The 15,003-nt window shown below is 41.5% G+C and overlaps 2 protein-coding genes and 1 long non-coding RNA gene across 3 annotated transcripts in view; 2 read left to right on the top strand and 1 right to left on the bottom strand.

Moving 5' to 3' along the window:
- The window catches only part of LOC308481022, a 208,195-nt gene that overhangs the window by 124,017 nt on the left and 69,175 nt on the right, over positions 1–15,003 (bottom strand). The gene's annotated exons all lie outside the window — the stretch shown is intronic.
- KIZ (kizuna centrosomal protein) overlaps positions 1–15,003 on the top strand; it is a 185,090-nt gene that overhangs the window by 104,396 nt on the left and 65,691 nt on the right. The gene's annotated exons all lie outside the window — the stretch shown is intronic.
- Positions 1–15,003, top strand: part of XRN2 (5'-3' exoribonuclease 2) — a 72,018-nt gene that overhangs the window by 21,352 nt on the left and 35,663 nt on the right. The window contains exons 11-19 of the mRNA XM_081012946.1: positions 1,504–1,637; positions 3,402–3,459; positions 3,549–3,656; positions 4,628–4,672; positions 6,374–6,508; positions 7,799–7,917; positions 10,151–10,286; positions 13,296–13,403; positions 13,502–13,591. Of these exons, the coding sequence (XP_080869072.1) occupies positions 1,504–1,637; positions 3,402–3,459; positions 3,549–3,656; positions 4,628–4,672; positions 6,374–6,508; positions 7,799–7,917; positions 10,151–10,286; positions 13,296–13,403; positions 13,502–13,591 (933 nt within the window). The remainder of the gene's footprint in view (positions 1–1,503; positions 1,638–3,401; positions 3,460–3,548; positions 3,657–4,627; positions 4,673–6,373; positions 6,509–7,798; positions 7,918–10,150; positions 10,287–13,295; positions 13,404–13,501; positions 13,592–15,003) is intronic.

Here is a 15,003-nt window from a genome sequence, read left to right on the forward strand (position 1 = left end):
CAGTGGGTCTCTGGACCTGTTAAATACATCAGGACTAACTTCCAAGCCAATGTGCACAAGTTGCCATGGCAACCAAAAAATTAATTCTGGCAATCGGCCAGGAGAAGCCATGTGTCTTGCCCTTTGTTTTTTGTTAGCTACCAGCATTTTCCCTGTTCAGCAGCAAAAGGTGGTTTCAGGACATGCTGCTGCTGAATTGTCTTACATTTAATCCTGCCCTGCCTGCTCTTCTCTCATTCCTCCGACTAGGTTGGCATTTTGAAACATTACTTCTATTAGTCAGCTTTGTTCAGCTACCATACAAGGGTTTTGTGTCTTGCTTCTCCAGAGAGTCTTGTCTGCAAGGTCTTTCTCAGTTCCCAGCCTTCGCTCTCTTCTTCACAGCTGGCATCTCTCTTTCACGCACCCCACTTTCCATCTCAGAAAGGAGGGGGGAACTGCCGAAGTTTCACAAGGGCTCCCCACATTTTGTTCTTCAGAGGCTGATAAAGGAACGAAAAAGATGAACTGGTTGTGATGTAAGCTGCAGCAAAGGAAAAAACAAAAATCTGGAGTAGACTTTTTTGTGGCATGGAAAGATCATGTTCCTAGCCTTTTTAGCCATGACAAACAACTTAGAGGGAAGGAGAAAATTTTAATTTTGCCAAGCTGCTGGAGGTGCATTTGGAAAAAATAGGACTAGGGGTTTTGGAGGATGAAATTGTTGGGGGAGGACATTATTTAATTTCAAGGAAGAGTTATGCAGGAATTCCAGTTTGTGGGGAAAGAGTGTCTTTGCTAGATTCTCACCTTAATTCTGTGAGAGAGACAGATTGCGCTTGCTTGATGGAAATGGCTACTTACCTGAATCTGTAATGGATGGAAAGAGATAAGCATTTTCCATATGCTCTGATAGCTTAGCCATGGTGGTCTAGGCACTGGTAACCTCAAGCTGTATTACTGCAAGGCATTTTTTGTGAGTCCAAGATTAAGGCTGGTTTGGAAGCTGCAGCTGCTGCAGAATGCTGGTTATTTACAGCAATTGACATCACTTTTGAAGAACTTGCACTGGCTTCCAATATGCTACTGGGCCACATTTAAGGTGCCCTAAGCAATTTCAAACCAGCCTACCTGAAGGGTCACCTTTCTCCTTATATTCTGCATATTCTTTGAGATGGTGGGTGTTATTGTTTTGTCTCTTATTAGAGTTTGTATTTTGTATTTTTATACTGTAAACTGCCCTGTGATCCTTGGATCGAGGGTGGTACAAAAATTTAATAAATAAAATATGCATAAGTCACTTTAGACATCCATTTGGAACGGAAGTGGGACATTTAGCATAGCAGTACCTTTATTGTGGACTTGATGGCCTGTCAAGGCAGGTTTTTGTGCCCCACTTTGAGAATTCCCTCGATTTAGTGGTATAGAACTTTATGTATAAGTAACTGCACACTAACATTTTATTTCTAGTAGCATCTGTAGAAATGTGTTCCATTTATCTCTCTCTCTCTCAAATAATTCTAGTATTTGGAAAGAGAGCTAACGATGGCCAGTTTGCCTTTCACTTTTGATGTTGAAAGAAGTATCGATGACTGGGTTTTCATGTGTTTCTTTGTGGGAAATGACTTTCTTCCTCATTTACCTTCGTTAGAGATCAGGTATGGAAAGCAGCATTATATGCAAAGTTACTTGATGTGGTGAAAGGTTGTACAATGAATGTTACAAGAACGTGTTTAGGTGTCCAAAAGACTTTGGGCTCTTTCTGTGCAATTTCCTCCTATTTTTCAGAACCAATAGCATACCATAACCTTGTTTTGAAAGTTCCTTCAGTTTCAAAAATGGTTTGCTATGTGGCATAGAGTGGGGCTGATATTTGAAAAGCAAAAGCCTAAAGCCCTCTTTGGTGTACAACATTTAGCTTTTAGATTTAAGGCAACCCTTACCACAAACTGAATATGTGTGCTGTCTCTGTTTTCCTTAAAAACAAAACAAAACTGTTTTTATTTATTTTCGTGGTAGAGAAGAAAATTTTTGAGAAAACAATTGTTACAATAGTAAACAACAAATTACAAACTTTTATCATGCCATGTGTTAAAGTTTCATTTGATTCCTCTAGAGTTCACACCACGTTTTCCCATGAGTGCTGGGTAGATTCCTGCCAGCCTGAACAATTTATGTATTCAGTAAACATTTGCCATACATTATAAAAGGAATATGGATTGTGTTTGCCCTCTACCGCTCTCACCTGGCATGTCAGTTTCTCAGCCAATTCTATTGACCATACTCTGTTATACCAAGATTTGTAACAATAAAACTTGGTGGTTATGTAGCAATTCTGAGTCTTCAAGATGTGTCAAGTAACAATGTTGCCTTGTTCTAGGAACCTTACGTAACTCTTCTCAACCTTGGGTTCCCAGATGTTGTTGGACTACAACTCCCACCATCCTCAGCTGGCCAAGGGTGATGGGAGTTGTAGTCCGGAAACGTCTGGAGATTGGAGGTTCCTGCCAATAGGAGCAGAGCAAGAATGGTTTTAGACAAGGGAACGCTGAGATTCCTGTATTGCAGGGGGTTGGACTAGATGACCATGAGGGTCACTTCCACCTCTACAATTCTGTGGTTCTGTAATAGGGCATTAGCTGTTCCAAACTTATTAACTACAGTTGGTTATCAAGTGTGTGTGATTTGAGGCTTTTAAAATGCATGACTTCATATAAATAATTACTGTATTTTTCTGTGTATAAGACTAGGGTTTTCCCCTAAAATAATAATGTTAAAAATTAGGGGGCGTCTTATACTCTGGACCATCCCCCCCCCCATATTCTTAAATCTGAGTCCCCCAAAATAGGGGCATCTTATACATGGGGGCATCTTATAGACAGAAAAATACGGTACTTTGTATTGTTTATATTTATCCTGCACATTACATTGAGGCTTCTTGAACGTCTGATTCCTCTGTGCCATGGACTGGGCCTGGGCTCATTCACTCCCAGTTTAGTAGCAAGCTTGCCCTGTCATGTGTGCAGGTGGTTGTTGGTGTTTTGCCTTTATAGTACAGGTGATTCAGAAGTGCTTTATCCTAAGTTGAGTTTAGAGGTTTTTTCCAGACCCCTGCCTTTTCTAGTTTCCCATAAGATAATTATAACAACTAATGAGTTAGGTCGCTGCCCAGTTAAAACCTGTTTTCAAGTGAACTTGTGCTGCTTGCCCCAGAGAGTAAGGGTGGGGTTCTCTCTGTCACTGAAGGAAAGCATTCATGGGTTTTCCTTGTTTCCAGTGATATTCGTTATGGGAAGGAATGACAGCAGGCACTCTGTGAGATCGGCACTGGTTCACAGATTAGTAACTAAATGCTGGTTCAGACTGTGTGTGTACAACATCCTGTAAAATGGCTAAATGAATTCATTATATTTGTTTCACAGGGAAGGAGCAATTGATCGTCTAGTGAACATATATAAAAATGTTGTGCACAAAACTGGGGTAAGCCATCTCACCCACCCACCCCAATTTAATCTCGTGGAACTTTAGGAGAAGGAAAGATCGTTACAGTTCTGTTTTACAATTTACAGGGATACCTTACAGAAAATGGCTATGTCAACTTGCAAAGAGTGCAAATGATCATGTTATCTGTTGGAGAAGTTGAAGATAATATTTTTAAGAAGCGAAAAGATGATGAGGTAAAAGAGTTCCTGTGACATATTTATTGTGTATCTATGTTTTATAGAGAATAGTTTAATTTAATTACATTATTGAAAACAGTGAGTGTGGTTTATTATTATCTTCGTGGTACTCTAGTATGCAATAAATTAAAAAATCATGTTTTAACCAGAGACATTAAAGGATAGTTTGCCTCTGTAAGCTGTCAATGAATGTGTGTTGTATCTGGGGTTTATTTGATGTTTTGAATGGCTGGTGTAATGTTTTTAAGTCAGTTCTGTGAGGAAAGGAAAAGAAACAGGAGCCGTGTTGGCCCATGAGAGAGAGAGACAGAGAGAGACACAGAGAGTGTAAGGACAGCAAAACAAACAATAACTTCATTAGGACCGACAAAAATAATAAATAAGTATGCAAACCTTTGAGTTGAACAGAATACTTCTTTCACTTGAATGTGAGGGGGGAATGCAAAAACAGAAGAAGATTGTTGCTGGGCAGGGTGTTGCATAAGACATTCTTGGACAAAGAAGCAATGGGAAGCTGTCTTACAGCAGACCTCAACTTCCGCTTCCATTATGCTGAGCAACATTTTCCCATTCCCTCCACACCTTTTGATTTTTGCTCAGCGTCCAGTCTGTAGAAGACCTAGTAAACATGAAAGCTTGCATGTTGCTTTGTGATTGACGGTGATATGTTGGGTGTGGAGTGTCTATGTGTGTTATATGGTAGGAAAGCACCTGGAGATTTAAATAAACAAATGGATACTCCTAAACATTTTTATGAGTATTTTAGTTGGATTCCAGTTTTGTTTAGAACAACAGCATTTTTTGTAGCAGGAAGTAGGGAGTTCTGCATATGACAAGTATGAATAATTGTTTGAGCATTTCCCCCCCCCCCCCCAAGAGATGACCCTAATAAATATTTCTGATGTTTTTGGTTTTTCCCATGTAATTTGTATGGTACACAGTTCTAATATCTTCATTCTTCATTTTAGGAAAATTTCAGAAGAAGGCAGAAGGATAAAAGAAAAAGGATGAAAGTAAATATAGAGCTTCTAGCCCTGTTGTTTTTCCTTGCAACATCCTGATTTAAGACAAATATATCAGTTTGGGTAAAAACAGCCTTAATATGGTTATTTGTTTATGTACGCCAACTTCTTGACCATTTTGAGTTAAAATGTAGGCTCAAAATAAATAAATAATGTTGCAGCTTTTTGCAATACCCATTCTATCCCAAATCACAAACTACCATTGAAGTTTCTCTTGGACGCGTAACATGGGGGCCTTTGAGAAACGTGCTTAGTGCTTCATTAGGCTCATGGAACTAGCTGAACAATTATTTATATCTCAGCTATAGCAAATGATCCAGACTCCAAATAACATCTATGTGCATGCCCAAGAACTCATCTGCCCCCATTAGATCTTTGACTTTTTTCCCTATCTTAGTACAAAATCTCACACACTGCGTCTGGACCTACTTTCACTTAGGAAAGTGTCTTGCTGAGCAGCATGGAATGCTGCTTGGGTACATAAACCCCTTAGCTATAGGTTCCTTAGATGCTAGACTAAATTCAAGGCATACAGAACAATCTTATGCCTGTTTTTCAGAAGTAAATCCCATTTAATTAAATGAGGCTTTCCATAGGATTGCAATAATAAAGACTTCATATAAAAAAGATCATGTTTTTTCTTGTGCTATTTTTACACTTCCTCACCCTCCCCCCAAAACTTTTTCTGGTAACTTTTATACAACACTTGAAACACCATGTTTTCCACTGCTCCCAAGGCAGGGGGTGTTGATTGAACTCCTCTAAGTGTAGTCTTTACGGTAGATTTGTCTTCCCATCACTCTCATATCTCTGCTTTAATGCCACCAGCTTCCTCACATATGCCACTTGGATTAATAGCAGCTTATTCTAAGGCCAGGTCTCATATTTCATGTGAAACTTCTCAGAATTGTCTAGGAACACTGATGTTCGTGACTTAAATGTCTTCTTATATACATAAAAATATAAGAATGTTGCCATGCTGAAGTTTGGTTGGCTTCTGACAGGTGGCATGATGAACTACGGCTTGACTGCCTTTCTCCTTTGCCCCTGGACTGGTGAAAGGGAAAGCCCAAATCTTTTGCCCCTTCATTTCCCACTCCCCTACATTTGCCACTGCTGGAAGGGAGGCAGAGCATGAAGGAGAGAAAGTGTTTCCACCCTTGCATCCTGCTGTGTTTCCTTCCTTCATCCTCCCCCATCCTCCCACCCTGCCTCAGGCTTCCCTCAGTGGCAAGGAGGTCTGAGGGAGGTTGGCAACCTATGGAGGGGGGACAGGGTGTTGGGGTGAAGTGAGGAGGGGCGGCAGCCCCGTTTATGCTTAGGATTGTACTGTTCCTCTCCTGGTTAGATTTGGAAATGCAGCCAGTGACAGATGGCTAGCACATGTTTAGATTTTGGTTCTAAGCTTATTTCATAGTTGTAACACTTGTTCTGTTCTTTACAACTGTTTTAGTAATGGAGATAACATAGTGACAAAACTGAAGCACTTTAACCAATCTACTAAAACAATCTAAATCCAAGTGGAAGCATTGGATAAAATGTATACTGCTACTTACTTATTTTATCAGTGGAACCCTAGGCTTTTGTATACATAATTGCAGCCTCTGCTGAGTCTCAGCATTCAAGAAATATTTCATTCTTGCCTGGAAAATGATGATAAACATTTCTGCTAATGTATGTCTGCTCACCTAGAGGGAACAGCATTCTATGCCTGGTGGCCAGTTCACCCCACAACCTTTGGGGAGGGGAAATAGAGGAAGTCATCAACCAATCAATAATCCAAGACATGCAGCCTTTGAAATGAGAATGCAAGACAGACAGAGCACTGTAAGTGATTGATCTGAACTTTGTCACAAGCATAGAAGTAATGACTAAGTGAGTTTATAGACTTGTGGCTTACTAGTGGCTCAATTTTATTTCTGCAAGTGAATCTCTTTTAAGTACAACTTCAAGTTCTTTTAAATAGCTGTAGGTAAGCAACTGTCTTCTTGAACTTCACTATACATGTCACACCTTTATTTATTTATTTATTTGTTTGTTTGTTTGAAATATTTACAAAACATCAGAACAGTTATTAAAATAGCTGACTACTCAGAACATTGTAAGCATCTGAACAGGCCTGTTAGCACAAACAAATTTCAAGAGATTGCAGGGGGTTAGAATAAATGAACCTTGTGGTCCCTTCCAACTCTGCAATTTTATGATTGTATGAAAGTGAGGTGCCTGAGAATTCCAAAGAGAACACAATACTTCTGGTTTCTGTTTATTGTAGTTTTCTACTGTTAATATTTATTGTTTTTGGCACTCTGAAATATCATTTATTAACTCTTTCCCCACCATTCGTCCAAAAATCCCTCCTTTTTCCTACTCCCCATTTTCTAATTTTACCTTTGCTCCCTTGGTCCTAGAGGTTAAACCCAGGGTGAGACCAGGAATTGCCTTTGTCTCCTTACCATGTGCCTCTGTGCATATGTTTGTATGCAAACATTAGTTTTAAAATGTTTAAAATGTGTTGTTGTTTTTTAATTGTTTTGATGTTTGCTGTCCTGGGTTCCTTTGAGAGGAAGGACTGGGTAGAAATTTAATCAATCAGTCAAATTAATGAACTCTTGAGACATACACATACACACCCCAGTTTCATGTACAAAGAAGTTTGCTCCATATGTATGGAGCCAAGACTGACATTTTCCTACACAAATTTTCACTGTTTACATGAAGTTAAAACAACATATATGCACTTTTAATGGTTTTAACTGATAGATGCACCTAATAAAATTGTAACACATAAAGTAGTCTTCAGCTATGTTGAGCTGGGGGAGCAGGATCTCTAGTGGTATGTTTTCCTTCTTTTAAACACAGCGACTCTCCCTGCCTGCCATATTACAATCTGCTTTTGAACCCCCCCCCCCCCGGTGGCTTTTTACGTGGAATGGAATGCTGCTTGCTCAAAGCCACTTGGGTGCCTGGAACTAGCTTGCACACGATTCTTTTGGATCCCAGCTTCTGCACCTCAATAAAATAGATGGTTCTCTTTTTATTTCTTTATGACAAAGCCATTAATTTTATAAGTGTAATGAAACCTTTTTCCAACTATCTGCCTGACAACTGCATCCCCAGACTCCTTCAGCGTCTCCTAATACGAGTTTCACCTCTGATGGTTCACCATCCCCAGCAGGAGGAATTAAGCGGAAAGTAGAGGACAGCGACAGTGAACCTGAGCCTGAAGATAATATCAGGTGATACATTTGGTACTTTGTTAGTGAATTGTCAAAAGGGAAATCGCCTCATTAATACTGTTTACCCTTTATCTATAGCACCTTCTAATGCTTTTCCATGATCTTTTTATCCACCAATAATTAATGTGGAGGGTTGGGATACTCAGGAAATTCCAGTGAGATGTGTAGGCTATAGCTGTTAAATTTTAAGTGTCTCCATTAGTATGCATGAAGGTTTTCGTCCTAAAAGCTACTTCTCCCTTTGAGACTCAGCACCAGATTGGCTAGAGGTTCAATATTCAGCTCCGCCGCTGTGAGCAGAATGTCATTGTTTTACAGCATAAATGAAACTGTTTAACTCTTAAAGTTCTACAACCAAATCTCTTTACTTAAGGCTTTACTTCAGCTCCTTTGGGGAATTGGATTATTGCTAAAGGATATACTTTTTACTCTCAAAATTCCAGGCTAAAAACCCAGCAGCTCCAGTTTAAAAAGCCTCAAGCTGGAAGCCTCTGCCTGTCAGGGTAGACAATATTTGGCTAAGTTGACCAGTGATTTGATTCTGTATAAGACAGCCTCATGAGTTCATATATTCTTCCGTGTACTCTTAAATATGTCAGAAATTGTGGCATGGATCCAAAGTAGCACAGAGTCACGGCTGCTTGTATATGGGCACCTCTTACAGCAACTCCCCTCTAAAATGCTTTCCAAAAGCTGGGGGATTCTCCATTATAGCTTTTAATGGGGAGCCTGTAGTTTTTGGGAGGACTTATGTACTCTTTTGTGCTTGTTCACAGGGTGAGGGGGTTGGATTCAGAAAATGTATTTTAATATACATGCTTCACTGTTAGGTTAACTGCTCCCAAGAGAATAATAATAATAATAATAATAATAATAATAATAATAATAATTTATTATTTGTACCCCACCCATCTGGCTGGGTTTCCCCAGCCACTCTGGGCGGCTTCCACAGAAACAAAAAATACACTAAAATCACACATTAAAAACTTCCCTGAACAGGGCTGCCTTAAGATGTCTTCTGAATGTCAGGTAATTGTTGATCGCTTTGACATCTGATGGGAGGGCGTTCCCCAGGGTGGGCGCCACTACCGAGAAGACCCTCTGCCTGGTTCCCTGTAGCTTTGCTTCTCGCAATGAGGGAACCGCCAGAAGGCCCTCGGCGCTGGACCTCAGTGTACGGGCAGAACGATGGGGGTGGAGACGCTCCTTCAGGTATACTGGGCCGAGGCCGTTTAGGGCTTTAAAGGTCAGCACCAATACTTTGAATTGTGCTCGGAAACGTACTGGGAGCCAAAGTAGGTCTTTTAAGACTGGTGTTATGTGGTCTCGGCGGCCGCTCCCAGTCACCAGTCTAGCTGCCGCGTTCTGGATTAGTTGTAGTTTCCGGGTCACCTTCAAAGGTAGCCCCACGTAGAGCGCATTGCAGTAGTCCAAGCGGGAGATAACCAGAGCATGCACCACTCTGGTGAGACAGTCCGCAGGCAGGTAGGGTCTCAGCTGGTAAACAGCTGCCCTGGTCACAGATTTGACCTGTGCCTCCATGGACAGCTGCGAGTCCAAAATGACTCCCAGGCTGCGCACCTGGTCCTTCAGGGGCACAGCTACCCCATTCAGGACCAGGGAATCCTCCACACCTGCCCGCCTCCTGTCCCCCAAGAACAGTACTTCTGTCTTGTCAGGATTCAACCTCAATCTGTTAGCCGCCATCCAACCTCCAACCGCCTCCAGGCACTCACTCCAGGATATTAGTTCCACAAGCAAAACTAGGAGCTCCTATTTCCTTCAAATAGCACACAGTTGTACTTCATGCTCACAACAAACTGTGTGGTAGCTTAGGCTGAGTGATGATGAGTTGTCCAAGCTCTCCACCTGCCACACAAATGTCATGGTCGAGCAAGGCCTGGTGACTGAGAACCAAAGAAGCTTTTTGGCACATGTCTCTATGTGTGTACAGAGACACATGCTGGGGAAGGAGTGGTTTCCCTTCCAGCTGAATCTGTTTCTTCTACCGTGTGCCAGAAGGACCTCTGTGAACCTCTATAAAAGCTTCTTAGATGAAGTGAAGGGGGCTGCAGAAGGAAGAGGGACCCGAAAAGCCTCTCTTTGAATCCCAGTCTATGTGATGCTGTTATACTACTTAATCTTGTATTAAAACGATTTTAAAAATTGAATTGTATGTTATTTCAAGTCATGTTATACAAAAAATAATAACAAAGCTTGAATTGTTGTACAGGTTATGGGAAGCTGGCTGGAAACAGCGCTACTACAAGAACAAATTTGATGTTGATGTCTCTGATAAAAATTTCCGTCGTAAAGTTGTCCAGTCTTATGTAGAAGGGCTTTGCTGGGTTCTCCGGTACTATTATCAGGTACTTACTATCTTCCATTAAAATTTATATAATTTCAAAAAACTTCATTTGCTTGTCTCCCAAATAATGTAATAAGACTCAGCAATGGCATAATTAGAGGTACATCTAGCATCATTGCTGGTATAGAATTGACAGAGGAGTATGCAAAGACCGGAGCAGGTTTTCATTGTAAATCTGGATATTTAGACACAGAGGAGACCCTGTGACATTTTCATTACTTGCTTGAAGCTGTCTTCATGAAATTGATTTTAGTAGCCATCTTTTTTCTTTTTTTAAAAAAGTATTATAATGGTTTAATTCTGTTAGCTATATTGAGCTCTTTAAAGCTTAATAAAGCAAATCATGTTGTAGTGTTGTAATGATGTTTTACAGCAACTTTATTTTGGTAAAACCCTGATACCACGAATGATCAGTCGGGAGTGCAATTATTATGTTATCTTTCTACAGAAGCATATTGAAAAGTTTAAATTAAGATTTGGGGCAATTATAATGCACTGCTATTGTGTGTGTGTAATGGTCAGAAATGTTTCATTCAATTGGAGTCTGAAGAAATGTTTAACAATAGATAATGAAGGATAGTTATTATAAAGATAAATAAAACAGGTCTGTTGTGCAGATTCAGAAACTTCTGGATTAGTTAAAGCCAGTAGACATTAACCACATTTAAATAAGATGCCCTCACACCCTGGCCTTCTCTCTTTGCCATAGGGTTATGTTGAGGTAGTAGATTTGGTTTAGATCCAGGCATGTGTTTTGGAAGTTATTGGTGTTTGCTTTGAATTAGCACTTAGTGTTACTTTTGTCTGAATGATTTCTCAAATCACATCTCATGCCATTGTTTTTTGTAACTTCAAACTTCCTTAATATAAAAGGAACATGTTCTATGATTTCATGGGGACGTCACTTTAAACCATGATTTAACGCAGTATAAATGAGCTGAACCTCTTCTGAGGTTTATGCTTCCCTGCACAACCTTGCCTCTTGTTTGGTGTGGGAGACATCCACTGTGGGTTGTGCCTTTTCCAGCCACCCAGAAAGCAAGGATGTGGTCTAGATTTTTCCCCCCTTTATCCTTTCTCCTGCTGGTGGCTCCTCAGTTCATTTCTACCCTTTCCAGCATAGAAGTTGTGTTCCTCTCCCCATTATTCTTAGCTCAGGCCTCTGTTTTTGGTATGCATCTCCTCTTCTTAAAAAATGTTCCTGCCTTCTTTCTTCTTCTTCTTCTTCTTCTTCTTCTTCTTCTTCTTCTTCTTCTTCAGCTTATTACAGCTATCTCTCTGTAGTGCTTTTGATTCCACAATAAATAAATAAAGCCTTTTTGCCTCTGTTAGTTTTCTGTCTGGCCTTTGCCTTCTGCTCAACAATGGCTCCGACAACAAAACAGTCTTCTGGCAAACTAGCTGCAAAAAGTAAAAGTGCATTAGGATTGTTGGGAAGCAAACTATTGTCAGCTATAATTGCAACAGTCAGTGAGTCAGGATTCTGTGAGCTTGAAAAGTCTGAACTGTTTACTGACTGAAGGATTCAGCAGAAATGCACTCAGCCTGGCTTTATCTAGAACCTATAAGCCAGCTGTTCTTGCTCTTTAGATGACTTCTACCTCTTCTATCTTTGCTAGTCTCCTTACTGTAGCTGGAGGATCTTATTCAAAACCAAAACCTGGACTGCAGTGTAATGCAGCAGCAAATAAAGCTAATGCTAATCTAGGCTTCATCAACAGAAGTCTGGTGTCCCAATCAAAGGAAGTCAGAGTCCTGCTCATTTAAACCCTGGTCAGACCAAACCAGTTCTGGGCACCGCAGGTTAAGACACTGCAGGTTATTGACAAGCTAGAATGTGCATAGAGGAGACTTTGGCTAAACATTAGGAAGAACTTCTGTATAGTAAGAGCTGTTCCACAGTGGAACAGACTCACATGAGAGATGATAGACTCTCCTTTGGAGGTTTTTAAGCAGAGGTTGAGTAGCCATCTGTCATGTATAATTTAGCTGAGATTTGTGCATTTCAGGTGGTTGGACTACATGACCCTCAAGGTCCCTTCAGACTCTACAATTTTATGTCATTGACCCAAGGCATGTGACAGGCCACATGCTGGATCTGGTTTTCTCAACTGGGCAGCAAAGCACTCTGTATATATATACAAAATGATGGCATCATATGCACGGTTGAAAGCAAGCTAGTTGAAGTCCCACAAACTAATTGCACAAAAAGCAAAGAGCTTAAAAGCTCCTTTTGCAGTGGGTTTTCCTGGTGCAGAAATAGCTTTTAAGCTCTCTGTCTTGCTTACAGGCTCAGGGAGGCTCTTGCAGGAACTCCGGCGGCCCTGTGAGAGCTTCCCAGAGCCTGGAGAGCAAGGGTGGGTGTTGGCGCAAGGGTGTTTTGGGTATATGTAGTTTTGCCATTTCTGGAACATAACCCCCACACAAGATACAGTTGTGCTGCAGGCATATAGATATAATTGTATAGCCATATGCTTCCTTGACACACTCCTGAAAAATGATAATTAGAATTTTGAATCTGTTGAGTTTAATTAATATGGTATCCATTATTAAAAGCAAATTTTGAGAAGCAATGCTTTTATAGAAACTGTAATGTTTTTGTTATGGAAAATGTTCTGCCCCATGCTGCTGACCGTTGGTGAATTGTATTATAGATGTTACAATCACTTGATTTCTTTTTCAGTGAGTAAGTTTGGTATGCCATCTTTGCAGTATATTACAAGAAGTTTTCAATATGTAAAGCGGTGGCAACTGAGTTAGTAGTAATGTAAAATGACATTGCCACTGGAAAAGAGATTTGTGGTCACTGTTTCATTTGTTGAATTGGTATATTGGTCCCATATCTTAAGTTGGTTTACCAAAAAAAATATATTTTGGCAAATACGTATGTTGCTTTAGAAATTGATGTGAATTAGTCACCAGATGGCTTTCAGTCTTGCCTGTCTCCCTACAGAAGAGTTACTGGGTCTTCTAGCTGTGACTTGGTTTCTTCTTACATTTTGCAAACTAGGGGTGTGCCTCCTGGAAATGGTATTATCCATTCCATTATGCACCATTTGCTTCAGATTTTGAAGGAATTGCAGACATGCCCTCAGACTTTGAAAAAGGAACCAAACCGGTAAGATTACTGTTCATCTTTATAATTATTTGGAAGTCACTAATATTGTTATGGGGGTGATCAAAGTAGTTATTGCTGTTGACTTTTGTTTTTGGCAGTTCAGACCTCTTGAACAACTTATGGGAGTCTTTCCTGCAGCTAGTGGTAACTTTCTCCCACCAACTTGGCGGAATCTTATGACTGATCTGGTAAGAATTTTGCTTTTGTTTATTCACCTTTTCATCTATTCAAAATTGAAATGTTTGTTTGGATATTCTATTAATAGCTTCAGTATCTGTCTGAATAATGTGCCTGTTTTACTCTGTTTACTGGAGACAGAAACTTGGAAAACCATACTGACTTGAGGTCAGGGTACACCTCTTCCAGTTGGAGCCCAATTTGTTCTTTGCTAGCTGTAGTGAACTGAGGAACAGTTAGAGCTAGGACAGTGTTTCTCAAACTGGGGCCTCCAGCTGTTGTACTGCAACTCCCATCATCCCTAACCACTGGTCCTGCCAGCTAGGGATGATGGGAGTTGTAGTCCAACAACCGCTGGGAGACCTAAGTTTGAGAAACACTGAGATAGGATGACCTCAAATGGCCCCTCCAGCTGTCCCAATTCTGGTCAAGCCACATTGTGGAGCATGTACCCAAGATAAGCAATGAGAACTACAACTGGCAAGAGAGATTAAGGCTACTGTCTGAAGTGTTAACATTTAGAAAATGTCCAGAACTTGCAGTTTGAAATTTCAAACTTTAGAAGTGGTTATTGCACCAGAGCTTGAAAATTGTCAACAAAGTACTGTTCATTTTGACCTGTTCTTCATACAGTGGTACCTCAGGTTATGAACAGCCTAGCCAATGAACTTTTTGGGTTGCAACCACTTCAGACCCGGAAATGAGTGTTCCGGGTTGTGTGGTTGTTTGGGGGGGGGGATATATGAACATACTGCAGAGGTACACTTCCGTTTTGAGTGCAGCGGCAGCGGAGAAGAGGGTCATCACGACGTTTCCCGTAGCAGCAAGGGAGCGAAGCTGCGCGCCCGCCAGCCAGCTGGCTCTTGTCTTGGGAAACCGTGCGGCCTTTCCATGCACCTCCGTCTCCCTCCGCCTGGCCGGGCTGTGGGAGGAAGGCGCTCTGCTTGCACAACAGCGATGGCTGCTCCCCGGGAACCATGCAGAGGCGTGCTTGCAGCTGCCTTAGCCGTCCGCCCCGGTAGTCGGAGGGCAAGGAGGAGGCGAGTCCAGCTGGCCGGGCGGAGGGAAGTTGCACAGCGCTTACTCCCAGGTGCACAGAATGGTGGCCATCTGGACTTGCTCCCTCCTCCCCCTCCGACTTACCGGGGCAGTCGGCCAAGGCAGCTGCGAGCACACCTCCACATAGTTCCCAGGGAACAGCCACCGCCATTGCATGAGCAGAGCGCCTTCCTCTCACAGCCCAGCCGGGCAGGGGAAATTTTATTTGCTGCCAAGCTGCTTGGGAGATGGAGGTGCATGGAAAGGTTTCCCAAGACAAGAGCCAGCTGGCTGGCAGGTGCGCAACTCCCCCCACCCCATGCCGCTGCGGGAGCATTTCCCGCAGCAGCATGGGGGGGGGGGATCTGTGTGGATCCCAGTTCAA

This window comes from Podarcis pityusensis (assembly GCF_964106645.2).
Source record: "Podarcis pityusensis genome assembly, chromosome: 7".
Taxonomy (NCBI): Eukaryota; Metazoa; Chordata; class Lepidosauria; order Squamata; family Lacertidae; genus Podarcis; species Podarcis pityusensis.